At 34.6% G+C, this 19,537-nt stretch overlaps 1 protein-coding gene across 4 annotated transcripts in view; it reads left to right on the top strand.

The window, feature by feature from the left end:
* Window positions 1-19,537, top strand: part of GSK3B (glycogen synthase kinase 3 beta) — a 251,570-nt gene that overhangs the window by 181,902 nt on the left and 50,131 nt on the right. For all 4 annotated transcript variants that reach the window (XM_055260260.2, XM_055260261.2, XM_063630117.1 and 1 more), the window contains exon 8: window positions 15,049-15,144. In XM_055260260.2, coding sequence (XP_055116235.2) covers window positions 15,049-15,144 — 96 coding nt within the window. The remainder of the gene's footprint in view (window positions 1-15,048; window positions 15,145-19,537) is intronic.

Here is a 19,537-nt window from a genome sequence, read left to right as displayed (position 1 = left end):
CCAGGAATAAGTATTAATTAAAATATATGTCTTTAGTCTAAATGTTTTGGAGAAAAAAAATTTCCATCTCTTAAAATTCAAGTGAACCCTCAGACTTGTTTTGTGTATGAAATGAGAATTTGTCAAACATCTTTTTTGTCTATAAAATTATTCAATTATTCTGTTTCGAAAGTTCCAAATGTAGAATTCAGCTGGAGTAAATCAGGTAGAAATATGCTCTGAACCTAATAAAAACTTAATATAAAACCTAAAGATATACTCAGAGGTTGAAATAGGATAGTTGTTAAAATGTCTTATGTTTGTGGTGTTAAAGATAGTAATGCATTCTGAATCTTTGCTCTTCATATCTGTCACTTGCTTACCTTTTAGCCTTTAATTATATCATCCATCTATAATCCAGTCCTTATTCTCTTTTAGAATGCTGTTTTTCACCTACACACCTAGTGTGCATAGAATATACTTTTTACTCATTTGCCTCCTACATTCCCTAAGTAAAATCGGCTCTTGACTCCCCTTCCAGAACCTTTCCTGAATCCCTTCCTCTTTCCAGTGCAGTGTAGCACTTTCACCTCACACATTACCTATACTTACTTTGCTATACTATTGTCACCTGATTGTTGTTGATTTATGTACAAGTCTGTCTGCCCTAGAGCTTCTTGAGCATAGGCTCTAAGTAAACGTTTTGAAATGTGAATAACTTCAGAGGCTGAAAAGCTTTTTAAATGCCTCTGGATTATGTCTCATCTTTGCTTTCTTAAAAAATGTGCATATTGTATATAAAATAGTTCTGATTTTAGGGTTTGACAGATTCTCATACTTTTAATGCTAGCCTTATAAATAGCAATTTAAGAAGGTTAAACTTCTGTTTGCATTTAGTAAAGGCAACACAAGTTACATAATGGTCCCTTTTTTTTTTTTTACTTTTTAAATCAAGTTAATAGAAATATAATTTATATGTAATAAAATGTAGGCATTTTAAATGACAATTTAGTAAATTTCAACAAACCTACCCATATAACCACTACCATGGTCAAGATTTAGAACATTTCTATCACCCTAAAAATGTTTATTTTTATAGCCTGGAATGACCAAATGTCTCAGTTTGCCTGGACTGAGGGGTTTGCCAAGATGGTCCCAGGCAAACTGGGATGGTTGGTCACCCTGTTCATTCTCCTTTGTGATCAGTTTCCCATCTTCTCTCTCAGGTGATCATTGATCTATTTTCTGTCACTAAAGATGCCTATTCTAGAATTTCATAAACGAAATCATACATTTCTTTTGTATCTGGCTTTTTTTGCTCAGTATCATGTTTTTGAGATTCGTCAATGTTGCTGCCTGTATCACCTGTTTATTCCTTTTTATGCTAAATTGTATTCTGTTTTATGAGTATACCACAATTTGTTTACCCATTCACCTGTGAATGGACATTTGACTTGTTTTGGGGTTTTGGTTATTATGAGTAAAGCTCCTATGAATGTTTGTTTACAGGTGTTTTTGCAGACATATGTTTGTATTTCTCTTGAATAAAAAAGTAGGGCTGAAATTGCTGATCATACGGTTAAGTGTATGGTTACCAAACTATTTTCCAAAGCAGTTTTTCTATTTTACACTCCCACCAATGCATCAGAATTCCAGTGCTTCACATTCTCATCAACACATGGTATTCTCAATAATTTTAGATTTAGTCTTAAAATGACTTTCATCATTAGGAAATGCCCCTCTTAATTTTTGTTTAATTTTCTTATCCTGAAGTCTTCATTTTCTTATATTAATATAGGCACTGTATCTTTCTTATGATTAGTATTTGCATGGTATAACTTCTTGCATTCTTTTACTTTTACTCTATGTGTTTTAATTTAAAGTGCATTTCTTACAGACATATAGTTAGGTGTTTTTTAATTGAGTTTGACAGTTTCTGCCTTTGTAATTGAAGTACTTAGACTATTTACATTCAGTGTAATTATCACTGTGGTTGAGTTTAAGTTTTGCACCTTCATATTTGTTTTCTTTTCATCCCATCTTTCCTTTCCTCTGTTTTTCCCCCTCTCTTACTGCCACCTATGGATTAAATCAGTGGTTTTTATTTTTTCTATTGGCTGTTAAGCTATACCTCCTTGTTGCATTTTTAGAGGTTGGTCTAGGGTTTAAAATATGCATCAATATATTACAGTCTGTCTTCAACTAGTAGTGTACCGTGTCATATAGAAAACAAGAACCATGTGACAGTATTTCCATTCCCCTTCCTGTTCTTTCTGCTATAGTTTTCATACTTTTTAATTCTACATGTTAAATCCTTACAATATTTGTTGTTTATCGGGGGAACCCGCCCCTAATATTTTAGGTTTTTTCTATTTTCCATGAGTGTTGGCTGGCTGAGAAATAAAGAGAAAAGAGTACAAAGAGAGGAATTTTACAGCTCGGCCTCCGGGGGTGACATCACATATCGGTAGAACCGTGATGCCCACCTGAGCCGCAAAACCAGCAAGTTTTATTAAGGATTTCAAAAGGGGAGGGGATGCAAGAACAGGGAGTAGGTCACAAGATCACGTGCTTCAAAGGGCAAAAGGCAGAACAAATATCACATGCTTGTGAGGAAACAGGACAAAAGGCAGAACTTTTGATAAGGGTCTGTATTCAGAGGTGCATGTATTGTCTCGATAAACATCTTAACAGAAAACAGAGTTTGAGAGCAGAGAACCAATCTGACCTCAAGTTTACCAGGGCGGGGTTTTTCCCCACACTAGTAAGCCTGAGGGTACTGCAGGAGACCAGGGCGTATTTCAGTCCTTCCTTATCAGACACTCCCAGAGCAGCCGTTTATAGACCTTCCCCAAGGAATGCATTTCTTTCCCAGAGTATTAATCCTTGCTAGGAAAAGAATTTAGCGATATCTTCCGTACTTGCATGTCCGTTTATAGGCTCTCTGCAAGAAGAAAAATATGGCTGTATTTTGCCCGACCCTGCAGGCAGTCAGACCTTATAGTTGTCTTCCCTTGTTCCCTGAAAATTGCTGTTATTCTGTTCTTTTTCAAGGTGCACTGATTTCATATTGTTCAAACACACTTGCTTTACAGTCAATTTGTACAGTTAACACAGTAGTGGTCCTGAGGTGACGTACATCCTCAGCTTACGAAGATAACAGGATTAAGAGATTAAAGTAAAGACAGGCATAAGAAATTATAAAACTATTAATTTTGGGAACTGATAAATGTCCATATTAAAATGAAATCTTCACAATTTATGTTCAGAGATTGAAGTAAAGACAGGCATAAGAAATTATAAGAGTATTATTTGGGAAGTGATAAATGTCCATATTAAAATGAAATCTTCACGATTTATGTTCCTTTGCCGCAGCTCCAGCTGGTCCCTCTGTTCAGGGTCCCTGACTTCCCGCAACAGTTGTTACTTTGCTTTAAGCAATTTCTTCAAGAGGAATTTTTTAATGAGGGGGAAATATCATACATTTAACCACATATTTACCATTTTCGGTGCTCTTTATTCCTTTGTGTAGATCAGAATGCCCATTTGGAAGTCTTTCTTTAATCCTGAACTACTTTTTTGTGGTGAAGATCCGCTGGTGACAAACTCGGTTATCTTTTGTTTGCCTAAAAATGTATTTTGAAGGATATTTTCACTTGACGCAGAATTGGTTTCCCTTGGTTTCCAGGGTTTTTCTTGCAGTTTTTGGAGAGGTCTCTATTTTCTTCTGGCTTTCATTGTTTCTGATAAGAAGTCAGCTGTTGATAACCTGTATATACCCTGTCTATAATGTGTTTCTGGCATTCTTGAAGATTTTCACTTTGTGACTGGCTTTTATCAGTTGATTAGGAGTTTTTATAGTATTCTTTGTATTTGTCCTCGTTAAGGTTCATTGAACTTCTTGTGTTTGTGGGATAATCGGTTTTTATAAAATTTGGGTAAGTTTTGGTAATGTTTCTTCAAATAGTTTTTCTGCATCTGCCCTACTTCCCACCCCCTGCTTCCCACCATCAGACTCAAGTCACATGTGTACATGTTTTTTCCCTCCATGCTTCAGCTTTGATAGTTTCTATTGCTATTTTTTTAATTCAGTGATTGAGTTTCTTCCCTGTGTCTAACCTGTTAATCCTCTCCTGTGAAGTTTTAATTTCACGTACTGTATTTTTTAACTGTACAATTTCCATTTGGTTCTTTTTTATATCTTCTGTTTCTCTCCTTGTTATAATAGCTATTTTAAAGTCCTTATGTGCTAATTCTGTCATCTCTGTCATTTCTAGATCTGTGTCTGTTGACTGACTTTTGATTTTTTCTCTTCTTATATTTTCCTACTTCTTTAAAAATGTTGAATTTTGTTTGTCGGCCAGTTTCTTAGTTGTTTACACCTGGAGGGCAGTTTCAGTGTTCGTTATTTCATCACAGCTAGATGCAGGAGTCCATAATAGCCTTTTAAAAAATAATAATACAGTGCAAGCCTTTGCATGGCATTCTATTAAGTATATTTTACAAAGCATTTTAAAATAAGTTTTAGATTTTTTATACTCAATTTTATCTTGTTTAGCCAGTTAGATGACTATTTCTTCATACTATTCTTCTGTTGCTAAAGACCTCTGTTATTAACAGTTTAAAATATTTTTTTCCAACTTTTATTTTAGATTCAGGGGTACATGTGCAAGTTTGTTACCTGGGTATATTGTGTGATGCTGAGGTTTGAGGTATGAATGATCTTGTCACCCAGGTACTGAACATAGTACCCAGTAGTTAGTTTTGCAGCCATCTTTCCCGCTCTAGTTGTCCTCAGTTTGTGTTATTGCCATCTTTATGTCCATGATTACCCAGTGTTTAGCTCCCACTTATAAGTGAGAACATGCAGTATTTGCTTTTCTATTCTTGCGGTAATTTGCTTAGGATAATGGCTTCCAGCAGCATCTATGTTGTTGCAAAGGACGTAGTTTTTTTTATGGCTGCATGGTATTCTATGGTGTATATGTACCACATTTTCTTTATCTAGTCCACTGTTGATGGGCATCTAGGTTGATTCCGTGTCTTTGTTATTGTGAAGAATGCTGTGATGAACATGCAAATGGTTGTATCTTTTTGGTAGAACAATTTTTCTTTTGGATATATACCCAGTAATGGCATTGCTGGGTCAAGCAAGTTATTTGAGAAATCTCTAAACTGCTTTCTACAATGGCTAGACTAATTTACATTCCCACCAATAGCATATAAGTGTTCCCTTTTCTCTGCAGCCTCACCAGCATCTGTTGTTTTTTTACTTTTTAATTAGCCATTGTGACTGATGTGAGATGGTATCTCATTGTGGTTTTGACTTGCACTTCTCTGATGATTAGTGATGTGAAGCATTTTTTTCATGTTTGTTGGCCACTTACATGTCTTCTTTAGTGAAGTTTCTGTTCATGTGTTCTGCCCATTTTTTAATGGGGTTATTTGTGTTTTGCTTGTTGATTTGTTTTAAGTTTCTTATAGATTCTGGATAAGAGACCTCTGTCAGATGTGTAGCTTGTGACTGTTTTCTCCAATTCTGTAAGTTGTCTGTTTATTCTGTTGATAGTTGTTTTTGCTATGCAGAAGCTCTTTAATTAGTTCTCACCAATTTTCGTTTTTATTGCAATTGCTTTTGAGGACTTACCCATAGATTACTTCTCAAGGCCAATGTCCAGAATAGTGTTTCCTAGGTTTTCTTGTAGAATTTTTATAGTTTGAGGTCTTACATTTAATTCTTTAGTCCATCTTGAGTCACTTTTTGTATATGGTGAAAGATAGGGGTCCAGTTTCATTCTTTAGCATGTGGTTAGCCAGCTATCCCCGCACCATTTATTGAATAGGGAATCTTTTCCCCATTGCTTATTTTTGTTGACTGTGACGAAGATCAGATGGCTGTGTGTGGCTTTATTTCTGGGTTCTCTGTTCTGTTCCATTGGTCTATGAATCTGTTTTTGTGCCATTATGATGCTGTTTTGATTAATGTAGCCTTATAGTACAGTTTGACCTCAGGTAATGTGATGCCTCTGGCTTTGTCCTTTCTGCTTAGGATTGCTTTGGCTATATGGGCTCTTTTTTGGTTCCATGTGAATTTTAGAATAGTTTCTTCTAGTTCTGTGAAAAATGACATTGGTAGTTCGATAGGAATAGCATGAAAAATGACATTGGTAGTTTGATAGGAATAGCATTGAATCTGTAGAATGCTTTGGGCAGTATGGCCGTTTAAACAGTACTGATTCTTCTAATCCATGAGTGTGGAATGCTTTTCCATTTGTGTCATCTGTGATTTCTCTTAGCAGCGTTTTGTAGTTCTCCCTGTAGAGATCTTTCACCTTCTCAGTTAGAGGTATTCCTAGGTATTTTATTTTATTTTATTTTATTTTATTTTATTTTATTTTATTTTATTTTATTTGTGGCTATTGTAAATAGGATTGTGTTGTTGATTGGGCTCTCAGCTTGAACATTATTGGTGTTTAGAAATGCTGCTTACTTTCATTTGTTGATTTTGTATCCTGAAACTTTACTGAAGGCATTTATCAGTTCCAGGAACCTTTTGACAGGAACCTTTGTCTTTAGGGCTTTCTAGGTATAGAATCATATCATCTGCAAAGAAAATAGTTTGACTACTTCTTTTTCTATTTGGATGCCATTTATTTTTTTCTCCTGCCTGATTGCTCTGGCCAGCACTTCTGGTACTATGTTGAATAGGAGTGGTGAGAGTGGGCATCCTTGTCTTATTCCACTTCTCAAAGAGGATGCTTCCTGTTTTTGCCCATTCAGTATAATATTAGTGTTCGTTTTATTAAGTTGAATTACCATGATAGGGGTAGATTTTATTTAAATCAGGGTTTTTTTTAAGTTGCCAAAAAGTCTATTTAACTTTTGAAACTTGTTTATAACCTCGTGATCTTACAAAACCTTTATATATTTTATACAACTCAAAAGGATTCAGGTTTCTTTTTTATGGTATAATCAGTGTAGTTTAAGAAAATGACTTTTTAAAAGTTATTTTGTAAAAACTCTTCCTTGTTTTCTGCCCTTAACATTGGATAGACCATTTTAGGGAGTCAGTGACACATGCATTTGTATCCCTATCTACCACTGACAAATTGTAACCTTGAGACTTCTGTCAGCCTTAGGTTTTTCGAGTGTAAAAGAGAATAATATTGTATCTGTAAAATTCAAATGAGAAAAGAAAATTGATGTATCTAGCACACTGCTCTTCCATGCTATGTGCTTAATAAATACTTGTTCTTTGTTCTCTCCTCTCTCTCACTGGCAGTACTTTTTGAAAGGAAAACTTAATTCCACTAAACTCATGTCAGATGATTATGGTCGGCTTGCTCTTCTCATGACCTCAGCAAGATCAGAAAGGAAATCTTAATGGCCACCTGCAGTGAACACTTTTGGGCTTTATTTTTTGCCTGGGTTCATTGTGTCATAAGATACTTCTTCATCGTTTAAGTGTTCACCTTCCTTTGCCCCCATGGTGTCACTGTCTTATGGGACCTCGCCCAACTCCTTGTACTACTAACTCAGCCGTCTGTTTAAATTTCTCGTTTTTTCTGTGTATTTGTATTCCCATCTTTAGCACTCTTCTTTGTCTGCTTTGCCTGTTATACACTGTCACAGCCACCTAGCACTTATACTGCAGGTACTACCAAAGCAGTTCTTTTAGCCTCAAGCTCTCTTCTAAGTAATATATTTAATGTTCACCACTTGGTGGAGAGCTCTTTCTGGTTTTTCCTGAATGTCTGGTCTCAAATACTATTTTCTTTTCCAGATCTACTCCTTCTTGCCTAATAGCATCAAGATTTTTCAGAACTACTGAAATTGTTTACCTTCCAGCCACATTCAATAACCAGATTCTTTGATGCCACCTCCTAAAATTTGTTTACCACTGATAAGATTTAAATTACTTTCTAGCTCTATTTCTAGTTATGACCTCTGAAAAGATACTCCTTCTGGGTCTGTTTTTCTCATGTTTAAAAATGTTTGTACTAGATCAAGTGTCAACACTGTAGGGTCCAGGGGCCAAACACAGTCTGCTACCCAATTTTGTAAATAAACTTTTGTTTGTGGTTGTTTTCATGTTGCAGAGTTGAGTAGTGACAGAGACTTTGTGTCCCACAAGTCTTAAATATTTACTGTCCGGCCCTTTCCAGAAAACGTTTGCTGACCCCTGAACTAGAAAATCTCTCGTTTCCATTTTTTTAAATATTTTTTTGTGACCATTCATGATCACGTCTAAGGATAGTAGGCATTTTTAAATTGCTCCCTAATGTTTTGTTTTAATTGGTTTATCATTAGAAGTCACCAACAGAAATAAGTGCTTTTTTCCCTATATTGTGAGGTCCTTGTCATAATAAAATATTCTTCAGTGTTTCAAATTTGAGAGCTTTTTAAATTTTTAGTATTTTTTAATATGTTATAAATCCCACTGTCAGCCACCCTAAGGAGAACCTGGTGTTAAGATTTAAAACACAATAAGAAAAAGACAAGAAAAATGATAGTAGTTGAATTAAACATGGAACATACCGTAATGTTAGGATCTCTGTTTCCCATCTAATAGCCTTCGTGATTCAGTCATGTGATGGTAAATGGATGAATAGGATTTTCTTTGCCATTTTGTGCTGACAGACTTTTTTTTTTAGTTAACTGCTTTTTAAAATAATTTATAGTGAATACATCCACAATTCTATTTACAGGTTGGTAGTTAAAGCCTCTTAACAGTCACTGATAACCATATTTTGAAGGTAAAGAATATAGCTAGTTAAAACCCTGACCACTGATTGTAAGTATAATAAAGAAACCTTTTTTAACCAGTGGGGAACACAGGTGAAATAAATGCAAATCAACAGCAAAACTGATGGTAAAAGTGTATTAATCTTTATAAAGGAATGAATTGCAGAAGAAAAAAATATTTTTTAAATATCATAACTGTTCATCAAAGCAGATTATTTCCCATTGTGATAAAGATTTTCTACATGCATTTTCTGGTATATATTAAAGGAAGATTCAAGGTATGTAAAAAAAATACATAAAAAGTTATAAATATCAAACCTTAATTATATGCATGCTGATGTGTACTGATATCTGCAACTTATTTTGAAATGCATCAAAAAAATAGGTGGATTGATGTATGGATAGAGGGTTGTGTATGTGATGAACCAAATATAGTAAAGTGTTAGTTGGAGAATATGGATAGTGGATATAGTGGGTTGGTGTTCACTGTAAAACTTTCACAACTTTTTTGTTTGAAATTTTCCTTAACATAATATTAGGTAAAATGTTTAGATCTAAGTGGCTGTGAGACAGTGAATTTAGGGAGAAGGATGTGAGAGTGAGTACACACACATGTTGTACCTTAAATAAATTATTAAAAGTTTATATGTTAAGCATACCTTGTGTATAAGCATATGTTTCTCAACTGTTTTATTGTGTATTTCACAGATTTGCTTCCATTAGGAATATTCTTAGGTTATAAATAAAAAAAAAAAAAACAAGAATTGTGAAACTTTCATTTCAAGGAACATCCTGACTTTTACATTATACATTGTAACTGTATTAGTCCGTTTTCACACTACTGATAAAGACATACCCCAGACTGCATAATTTAATAAGGAAAGGGGTTTAATTGTTCCACATGGCTGGGGAGGCCTCACAATCATGGCAGAAGGCAAGGAGGAGCAAAGTCATATCTTACATGGATGGCGGCAGTCAAGAGATGAGAGCTTGTCTTGTGCAGGGAAACTCCCCTTTATAAAACCATCAGATCTTGTGAGACTTATTCACTATAATGAGAACAGCATGGGACAAACTGCCGCCGTGATTCAGTTATCTCCCACTGGGTCCCTCCCACAACATGAGGGAAATATGGGAGCTACAGTTCAAAATGAGATTTGGGTAGGGACATAGCCAAACCATATCGGTAACTCTTGAATTATCCCCCATAACCTCTATAGGAAAGTTAGCTGAATGCTTAAGAAGAGAAGTCCATGTGATTTCTGTTTACACAGTAAATGGATACATTTACTAATGGACGTCATAAGAGTTAGTACTGTGTCTTATGTTAGCAAAGTACTGAATATGTAAAGGACGGCTGTACAACAAATACTGATTCAAGAGTGGGCATTTCTGAAGTATCATTTTGGTTATTTCGAAATATATCATAATGAAAAAGTATATGCAAATATATTGTTTTAAGTACAACAGTAAATATTCATGTAACTACAACTCATATTAAGAATTAGAGCTAGAAGAATTACTTTTGCCCCATCCCAGTCACAGCCCCCTTTTCCACATCCTCTATGTTAAACTAGATAATCCGTACTTGATTTTAATGATGAATATACTTATGTTTTTTATTTATTTTTACACAGTTTTACTATGTAAACTATAGTGTTGTCTGATTTTAAACTTTATATAAGGCAGTCATGTTGTGTGCATTCATTGTTGAGTAAAAGCTCACCACTGTGTTTGTGAGATTCATCCATAAAGGTATGGGTAGCTCTGGTTTAGCCGTCTTCATTGCTAGTTAGTATACTATTGTATGACTATGCCACAATTTATTTGTTAATTCTACTGGTGGATTTTTGCTTTTATTGGCAGTATTTTATTATTATGAACAATGTTGCTTTAGAGGTATAAGAATTTCTCTGTTAGGGTATATATCTTGAAATGGAAATCAGTAGGTTGTGGGGTCACTGAAGGTATACATTTATAAACACTCATTTATTCATGTCATTGCCGCTGTTGTTTGTTTTCAGCTCTCAAAAGAATCCAATAGAGTTGCATGTGACGGAATTATTGATAAGCTTATTAGTACTACTCCCTCATTCTTCACTCCTCACCCTCTCACCAGGTACATGTATACACATACACAGACACATGCACATGTCCCTAGAACAATGTTAGAAATAGGGGTTAGAATAAGTCTTAATAATTTAGATTATTTTTACAGTCACCTTTTTATTTTCTTTCCAATAACATTAGGAGTTTGCTCAGAAATTACCTTATACACAGTTAAAGGTCGGTTTATTTTTAACTAGATTCCTTTTTGATTTATATCAATGAATAATTCTGTAGCTCAGAATATCCTTCCATCTGTCTTACCCAAACTTTATGTATTCTAATAGTTAAATAATTTCTGAAAGTTTTTATTACAGGGGTAATTGGCATACAAGAAACTACACATAGGAACCACATCAAGATAAAAAGCTTCTGCACGGCAAAGGAAACAGTTAACAGACTGAAGAGACAATTCACAAAATGGGAGAAAATATTTGACAAGATCTTAATAACCAGAATATATAAGAAGCTCCAACAACTTTATAGGAAAAATATCTAATAATCTGATTTTGAAATGGACAAAAGATCTGAATAGCCATTACTCAAAAGGATATATACAGATGGCAAACAGGTATATGAGAGGTGCTCAACATCACTGATCATCAGAGAAATGCAGATCAAAACTACAATGAGATATTGTCTCACCCCAGATAAAATGGCTTTTATCTAAATGACAGGCAGTATCAAATGCTGACAAGGATTTGGAGAAAACAGAATCCTTGTATGTTTTTGGTGGTGATGTAAGTTAGTACTGCTTCCATGGAGAACAGTTTGGAGGCTCCTAAAAAAACTAAAAATAGAGCTGCCATACCATCTAGCAATCGCACTGCTAGGTATATATCCAAAAGAAAGGAAATCAGTATATTGAACAGATATCTGCACTCCTATGTTTATTGCAACACTCTTCACAATAGCCAAGATTTGGAAACAACCTAAATGTTCATCAGCATGGACACTTCATGAATGGATAAAGAAAATGTGATATATATACTCATAAAGAATGAGATCCTGTTTTATGCAACAACATAGATGGCACCGGAAGTCATTATGTTAAGCCAGACACAGAAAGACAAACTTCACATATTCTCAGTTATTTATGAGAGCTAAAAATTAAAACAATTGAACTCATGGAGTTCAATGAATAATATCTAGTATTTCATAGCACAACAGGGTGACTATACTCAATAATAATTTAATTAAATATCAAAAAATAACTAAAAGAGTATAATTGGGTTGTTTATAAAACAAAGGATAGGCCGGGTGCGATGGCTCACACCTGTAATCCCAGCACTTTTGGAGGCCGAGGCGGGTAGATCACGAGGTCAGGAGATCGAGACCACCCGGGCTAACACTGTGAAACCCCATCTCTACTAAAAAATAGAAAAAATTCGCCAGGCATGGTGGTGGGCACCTGTAGTCCCAGCTACTCAGGAGGCTGAGGCAGGAGAATGGCGTGAGCCCAGGAGGTGGAGCTTGCAGTGAGCCGAGATAACGCCACTGCACTCCAGCCTGGGCAACAGTGTGAGACTCCATCTCTAAATAAATAAATATAAATAAACAGAGGACAAATGCTTGAGGTGTGATTTACATTTACCCTGATGTGATTATTACACATTGTATGTCTACATCAGAGTGTCTCATATATTCCACAGATACATACACCTACTATGTATCCACAAAAATAAATATTTTTAAAAACTGCATGTATTTAAAGTATTCAACTTGATAAGTTTTGCCGTATGCTTACAGCCATGAAACCAAGATAATGAACATTCATAATCCCAGTAGTTTCCTAGTGTCCCTTTGTAATCCTGCTTCTCAAAACTATAGATCTTCTGTCACTATAGATAGAAAATTTGCTAGAATGCCATATGAATGTGATTATACTTTAGGTACTCTTTTTGGTCTGGCTTCTCTCACTTGGCTTAATTATTTTTAGATTCATCCATGTTCTTTTTAAATTACTGAGTAATGTTTTACTTTATGGCTATGTACCATTTATTTACTTGATGATGCCATTTTGGTTTGTTTCTACTGTTTAGTACAAGTCTTTTATGAACATATGCATTCATTTCTCTTGGGTACGTACCTAGGAGTGAGAATGATGGGTTGTATGATATGTATATGTTTAACTTTTAAGAAACGTCCAAACTGTTTTCCAAGGTGCTGTATACCATTTCACATTTCCACCATCAATAGTGAGAGCTTCAGTTGCTCTACATCCTTGCCAAGACTTGTTATACATAGTCTTTAATTTTAGCCTTCTTATTGGGTACATGGTGGTATCTTGTTTTAAGTAGCATTTCCCTAATGATTAATGATGCCGAGCATCTTTTCTTGTGCTTATTTGCCATCTCTCTGTCATCCTTGGTGAAGTGTCTGTACATATCTTTTGCTGATTTGTATCGGTTTGTCTTATTTTTGAATTATAAGAGTTCTTTATATATTGTAAATACAAGCCCTTTGCAGAATATATTTTGCAAATATATTCTGCGAAGTTTGTGACTAGCCTTTTCATTTTCTTAAGAGTGTCTTTTAAAGAACGAACTTCTTAAAATTTGAATGAAGTTCTGAAAGTTTTAGCAGAGTCTAGAGAATTAGAACCAACGACAAAAACATAACAAATCCTCACTTTGCCCTGAATGGTTACAGAATTATGCCTGATTATTCACTGGTTGCCACCACAAATCTAGTACTTACCATTGCATTCTTCTACTTCTGTGCAATTATTCTTGAACTGTAACTGGTTTAATATTTTATTTCAATAAATTTGATTTCTACAAGGTCTTATAAAGATGAGTAATATGTGGTGTTTCTCTTCAAAGTCCTCAATTTTTAGCATTTAATGTTTCTTCCTATCATCCATCTTGTACAGCCAGGTCCATGTACTTTCTTTTGTTCAGTACCTAGTATAGCTGTAGAGACAATGAAGTGCTAAATACATTTTTGTTGTGTACTGTAATTATACTTTTTTGACATACAAATATGTAAGTTTATGGTAGCAGGAAATCTCTTGTTCTTTGTATCCTCCAAAGGTCCTAACATAGTTCCTTGTACACAAGGGACACTAAATATTCAACGACTGAATGAATTATTGACGGTTTTAAAATAAACTTTGCCTGATACATTGATAATACAATTGGCCCTCCATATCTGCAGGTTCCGCATCCGCAGAATCAACTGACTGCAGATCAAAAATATTCAGAAAATAACAATTTAAAAATACATTAATGAAGAATAATATACAACTTAAAAACAATACAACAATGTACATAGCATTTACATTAAGTATTGTAATAACCTAAGTATTATAATAACCTAAAGATGATTTAAATTATAGGAGGATGTAAGTAGGTTATATGCAACTATTATGCCATTTTATATAAGAGACTCGAACATCTCTTGATTTTGGTATCCTCAGGGGGCTCCTGAAACAATCTGAATACCAAGGGACAGCTGTATAATCTTTGGCTATACTGAACTAAGTGAAGTAAAAATACTCTCAGATGTGATTATTGCGTTAGATAGTTTTTCTAGATAAAACAAAGATACCTGATTTTTACTTGAATATTTTTGAGTATGGTAATCTTTTTTATGACCCAAATTTAACATTATTGTTATCATAGAAGTCTGTCTGTGGTAATACAGCATGGAATCTGTAGTCAGCTACAGATAAAAGGCTTTCACAAAGTTTGTTTGCCTTTGTCTGTTTTGTGCTGCTATAACAGAATACCAAAGACTGGGTAATATATAAGCAATAGAAATTTACTTGGTTCACTGTTCTAGAGACTGGAAAGTCCAATGTCAAAGGGCCCACATCTGGTGATGGCCTTCATGCTGTATCATCTCATGTTGGAAGGCAGAAAGTCAAGACAAGGCAAGAGTGAGAGGGAGCCAAACTTAATTTCTAACCAACCCGCTCTTGAAATAACAAGCCTGCTGCCACTTTAATGACATGAGTCCATTCACAAGGGCAGAGCCATTACCTAATTACCATTTAAACATCCCACCTCTCAACACTGTTGAATTGGGTATTAAGTTTCCAACACATGAGCTTTGGGGGACATACTCAAATCATAGCACTGCTCTATTTAATGAGTTACGTATTTTATTTAACTTGGGAATTCCTTTTTTCAGTGAATCCAATGCCTGAAAACATAGAGACTAAATTTGTAAATATATAGGAAAAGATGGCAATAACTTGCTTTCTTTATCTAGGTCCTGGGAACTCCAACAAGGGAGCAAATCAGAGAAATGAACCCAAACTACACAGAATTTAAATTCCCTCAAATTAAGGCACATCCTTGGACTAAGGTAAGTCAGATTTTTTTTTAAAGTATATTAATCAATAGTTAACTAAAACAGGTTTCTCATTGTTCTTAAACTATTTTGAGATCAGATAGTTGCATGAATACAAGCAGTTCTGCATGTAAAGATAGTTATATAGATGTACTTGAGTGTTTAATTGACTTTATATAGTTTCATTCTCATTGATTTCCTGTAGATAGTTTCTAGCCTGGTTTTTTATTTGCAAGGTAAAGACAGTGTACTTATATCATTAAAGTACAGAATTTGATTTAGGAGTAGGATCTTATATAAAATTTTGACAACCTAAAATTCAGAAGTTTATTTACATAGAGGTGTATAGTTTAATATCATATAGCAAATCATACATTTCAAACATTTTCTTTATTCTTTTAAACTGTTAAAACATGTACCTTATTATAGATGGCATTTTGTGTTTTTCCTCTCTTGTTTACTTTCCTACTGGCATTTTGGAAACAGGATTAGAAAGCAAATATAATCTTGCTGGGAGTATACATTAAAAACAATTGATATGTTAACTGGATGTCACTAGCCTTTGGAAAAACCCAACCTTAACATTAGATAGAACCAGTTCTAAAGAGCGTAATTGCTAATGTACCAGGGAACTTTTTTTTTTCCTTTGGTATTTAATTGGAATGATTTTAAGAGAGATTTTACTAAAAAGTGTTTTCACCTTAGTTTCATTTGTGAGATTAAGTATGAACAGAAAAAAAAATAGAATTTCTCAGTAGGGTTTATAAGTAGAGTGAATCTCTAGCTTCCTCATTTTACAAGTTGAGAAACTCTGACCAAAGATTCAAAGTGACTTACCCAAGATTACATGGATGGCTTGTGACAAAGCCAAGATTAAACTTCTCTGTGTGTGTGTGTGTGTGTGTAGGTGTAGGGGTGTGTGTGTGTCATGGGTTACAAATGATCGACTTTTTAATACGTATTTTAAGGAGAGACTTACTGTATTTAAAATGTACATATAACAATTCATTTTATATACAATTAAATTCATTTAGTTGGTTATAGGTCTTTTATAATTCGAGGTGAAGTCATTTAGGGCTATAGGTGAAATAATTTACACTCTGTAGAATCAAAGTATGTTTCTCTCTCTCTCTCTTAATGAAATATATTATGATTCCAGTTACTTTTTCTTCAAGTTCTCATAATCTCATTATCTATCTTCAGAAAATTCTCGTTACTATTTATTTATTTCCTATTTACAATCAAAGACCTCAATAGTATTTTAGTGCCAGAATTACAGGTTGTAGCTTTTACTACAACCTGGCCAACAGACCACGATCTTGCCTCCCCTTTTTAAAAGTTTATGGTAAGCACTAAGTAGTCTGAGATTCGAAAGTGTTCTTTGATCTTTGTATTCAAGGCTTATTTTAAATCTGGGTTAGAAGATACTTAGGGACTCTCACCTGGCTCTAAACCCAGAAAATCTCAGGTGGCCTACTTGGATTTAGAGGCTGCATTACAGTTTGAGTCCATTATAGTTATTGCAAGTTAAATTGTTTATAATAAGTGATTTGTAGTATACTATGACTTCAGCCATGTTAAGGGAAAAACAACAAAGAGAATTCTGTGTATTAAATAAATACAGGGAAATATTCCAAAATGCCAACAGTAGTTTGGGTAAGAAGAAAGTGCACGATTTTATTTTCTTCGTTCTACCTTTTCAAACTTTCATATTTTCTTTAATAATGATGTTATTTTTATGAGGAAAAGGAAAAATTCTTTTTTTGGTGTAATCTAAGTATTTGTCACATATTACCCTTCTTATAGAGTTTCTGACAAATATAAAGCTGAAATTGAGTCCATGAGATCCTATTTAACAGTCCCCATCCTCCATTATTATTATTATTTTATCAAGACTGCCACTAGTCCTCCTTTATCTAAGGTTTCAGTTACATTTGGTCAGCCTCTGACTGAAATAGGTGATGTAGTACAATAAGATATTTTGAGAGAGATACTACATTCACATTATTTTATTATAGATATTATTCTAATCTATTTTATTATTAGTTATTGTTATTAACCTCTTACTGTGCCTAATTTATGAAGTAAGCTTTTATCACTGGTATGTATGTATAGAGAAAAACAGTATATGTAGGGTTTAGTACTACTTGCAGTCTCAGCATCCACATAAGGGTCCTGGGGACATATCCCCTGTAGATAAAAGGGAGGGGGCACTGTATTTAGTGTGTGTCAAATTCTGCATTTTCCCCCAAATTATATCTCTCTAATGCAAGTATTAGCGAGAGTAGAATGTGAGGAATCGTTGATTATAATTAAAATGCAGCTAATGAAAGAGCTGTACTAAATATGTATGCTTTAAATCTTCCTTTGCCCTCTTGAATTCTTGATGTTTTCATATCTTACGCTAATGCTTTTTCAAACTTGAATCGTCTATGTAAAGCCTATTTATTTAGGTTTCCATTCCTGTACCATGTGTAGAATAATGATTCAGTTCTCCCATCTTTTTTGTCTATTAAAAGGACTGTGAACCTTTCATTCATCTGGTGTTTTTTGACATAATTTGGTTTTCACTTCATACACATGCATTATGTAATAAGTGCACTTATGTTGGTTCCTCATTTGTGCACACTAGAGTGGGTGTTACTGGGATTGTAAACAAAAAAGTAAATTCAGATGCAGAAATTTTATTGTTTTCCTCTGTCATCTAGATGATTGAGAATATGCTTGTGTTGGTTTTTTTAAATAGGTTATTATAAGAATTAAAATGCAAAACTTAAAATTCCAGAGAGAACTCAGACTCCTTTCCCTACCACTGTGATAGTGGACAGCAACTTGAGAAATGCTCTTAGGGTAGGCAGCCAGTTGAGTAATTTAAAAACCATACAGAATGTCCTCCAAAGAGAAGACCATTTTGCCCTTGGGGGGCAGGTAAACAGGAGTCAGGAAACAAGAACCACTTCACCTTTATTGCTGTCTTCTGTTAGTCCTATCTCCTGAAGCTGTGGACATGTGAACCCTGGTTTCTTGTGCTGCTGTGTTATGCAGCTATAGCCCCAAGATTGGGACCTGCTGTTCTAAAAAAAAAAAAAAAGTAGACAGAAATAAAGACCAAAAGAGAAAATGTCTTTTGTCAAAACATTGAGGTAAGGGGATACAGGTGTGTAGAAGAAATAGCAGAAAAATAACACTGAGATGATCCCAGTGTGGTGTATGGCAGAAATCTTGAGAATTAAAAACTTCAATAAGTTGCCCTGGGCTATTATATAATAGCAATAGCCAATGCAACATAATTCATTAATAAAGCACTTGTGGCTTAAGTAGGAAAGGAAATAGGTGCTAATATTTTGAAACAAGGATTATTATTGGAGGTGAGGGGATGAAGACCTATGCCTTGGTGTACATTGTACACTGCAAAGAAGAAAAACACATGGAAAGAAAACGAAGTGATGCAAAAGTAGATTGAGAATTAAGTAGAGACAGATTGGTTGGGAGAAGAGAAGAAATTTGAATTCTGCATTTAGTATGTGGAGGTGTGGTTAAATGATGGGCTATTATATACAGATGAGGATCTAGTTTAAACACTGCTCCTAATGTTTATGCCTCAGCTTTTTTTCTTTTGTAAGATAGCGATTATCTGCTATGTCTTTTCTCAGGATTATTTTGAAAATACCGCCATAATATACATATAAAGGATTACTTTAGTTTTGAATAAATGTGAAGGATGTAGCACTCCAATGGAGTTTTCTGATTTGTCTTCTCTGTCTCCACTGCCCTGACCTTAGTTTAGGCCACCATCATATCATAGAATTATTAAAAACAACCTCCTACCTCCTGATTTCCATCCTTCGGTTTCACATCATTTTAATCCATCCTCCTCATTTCTGTCAAAGTTGGCTTTTTTTAAAAGCATGTGTGATACTGTCACTCCTATTTAAAATTCTTCTCTGATTCCTCATAGCCTTTAGGAAAATTTAGCGTTATATACATATAATGACAAGGGTGATCCTATGTGCCAGTTTATGCTTGTCCAGTGTAACTATTAATTGCTTGCCTCTTCACTCTCAGGAAGGTCCCAATTTGGGTGGCAGATTATTTAGTCACTGTTCTTGATCTTTTCTGCCTTTCTTTTCCAGAAAAATAGAGTATTTAGTATTTGTCCTATTCTCAACCTTCTTGAGGTATCTAGTTCTTGAACCCAGTCTCTCCCAAGTTTTACAGCTTCCTGTATCCTTAAATGCATGTTGTTAGGCAATGAATTTAAAACTTTAGTGTCTAGTTAGGATTGATTAGGGATTTTTAATAAGGTTATATCATAGTAGGTGTATGAGGTGCCTTCCCGCCCACTTTCGAGGGCCTGATCCTGCTACCTTGTTTAAATTTCTTTATGACAAGCATTTCTCCTCTATCC

Source organism: Symphalangus syndactylus, chromosome 21 (assembly GCF_028878055.3).
Source record: "Symphalangus syndactylus isolate Jambi chromosome 21, NHGRI_mSymSyn1-v2.1_pri, whole genome shotgun sequence".
Lineage (NCBI taxonomy): Eukaryota > Metazoa > Chordata > Mammalia > Primates > Hylobatidae > Symphalangus > Symphalangus syndactylus.
This window is presented reverse-complemented; position numbering and strand designations above follow the sequence as displayed.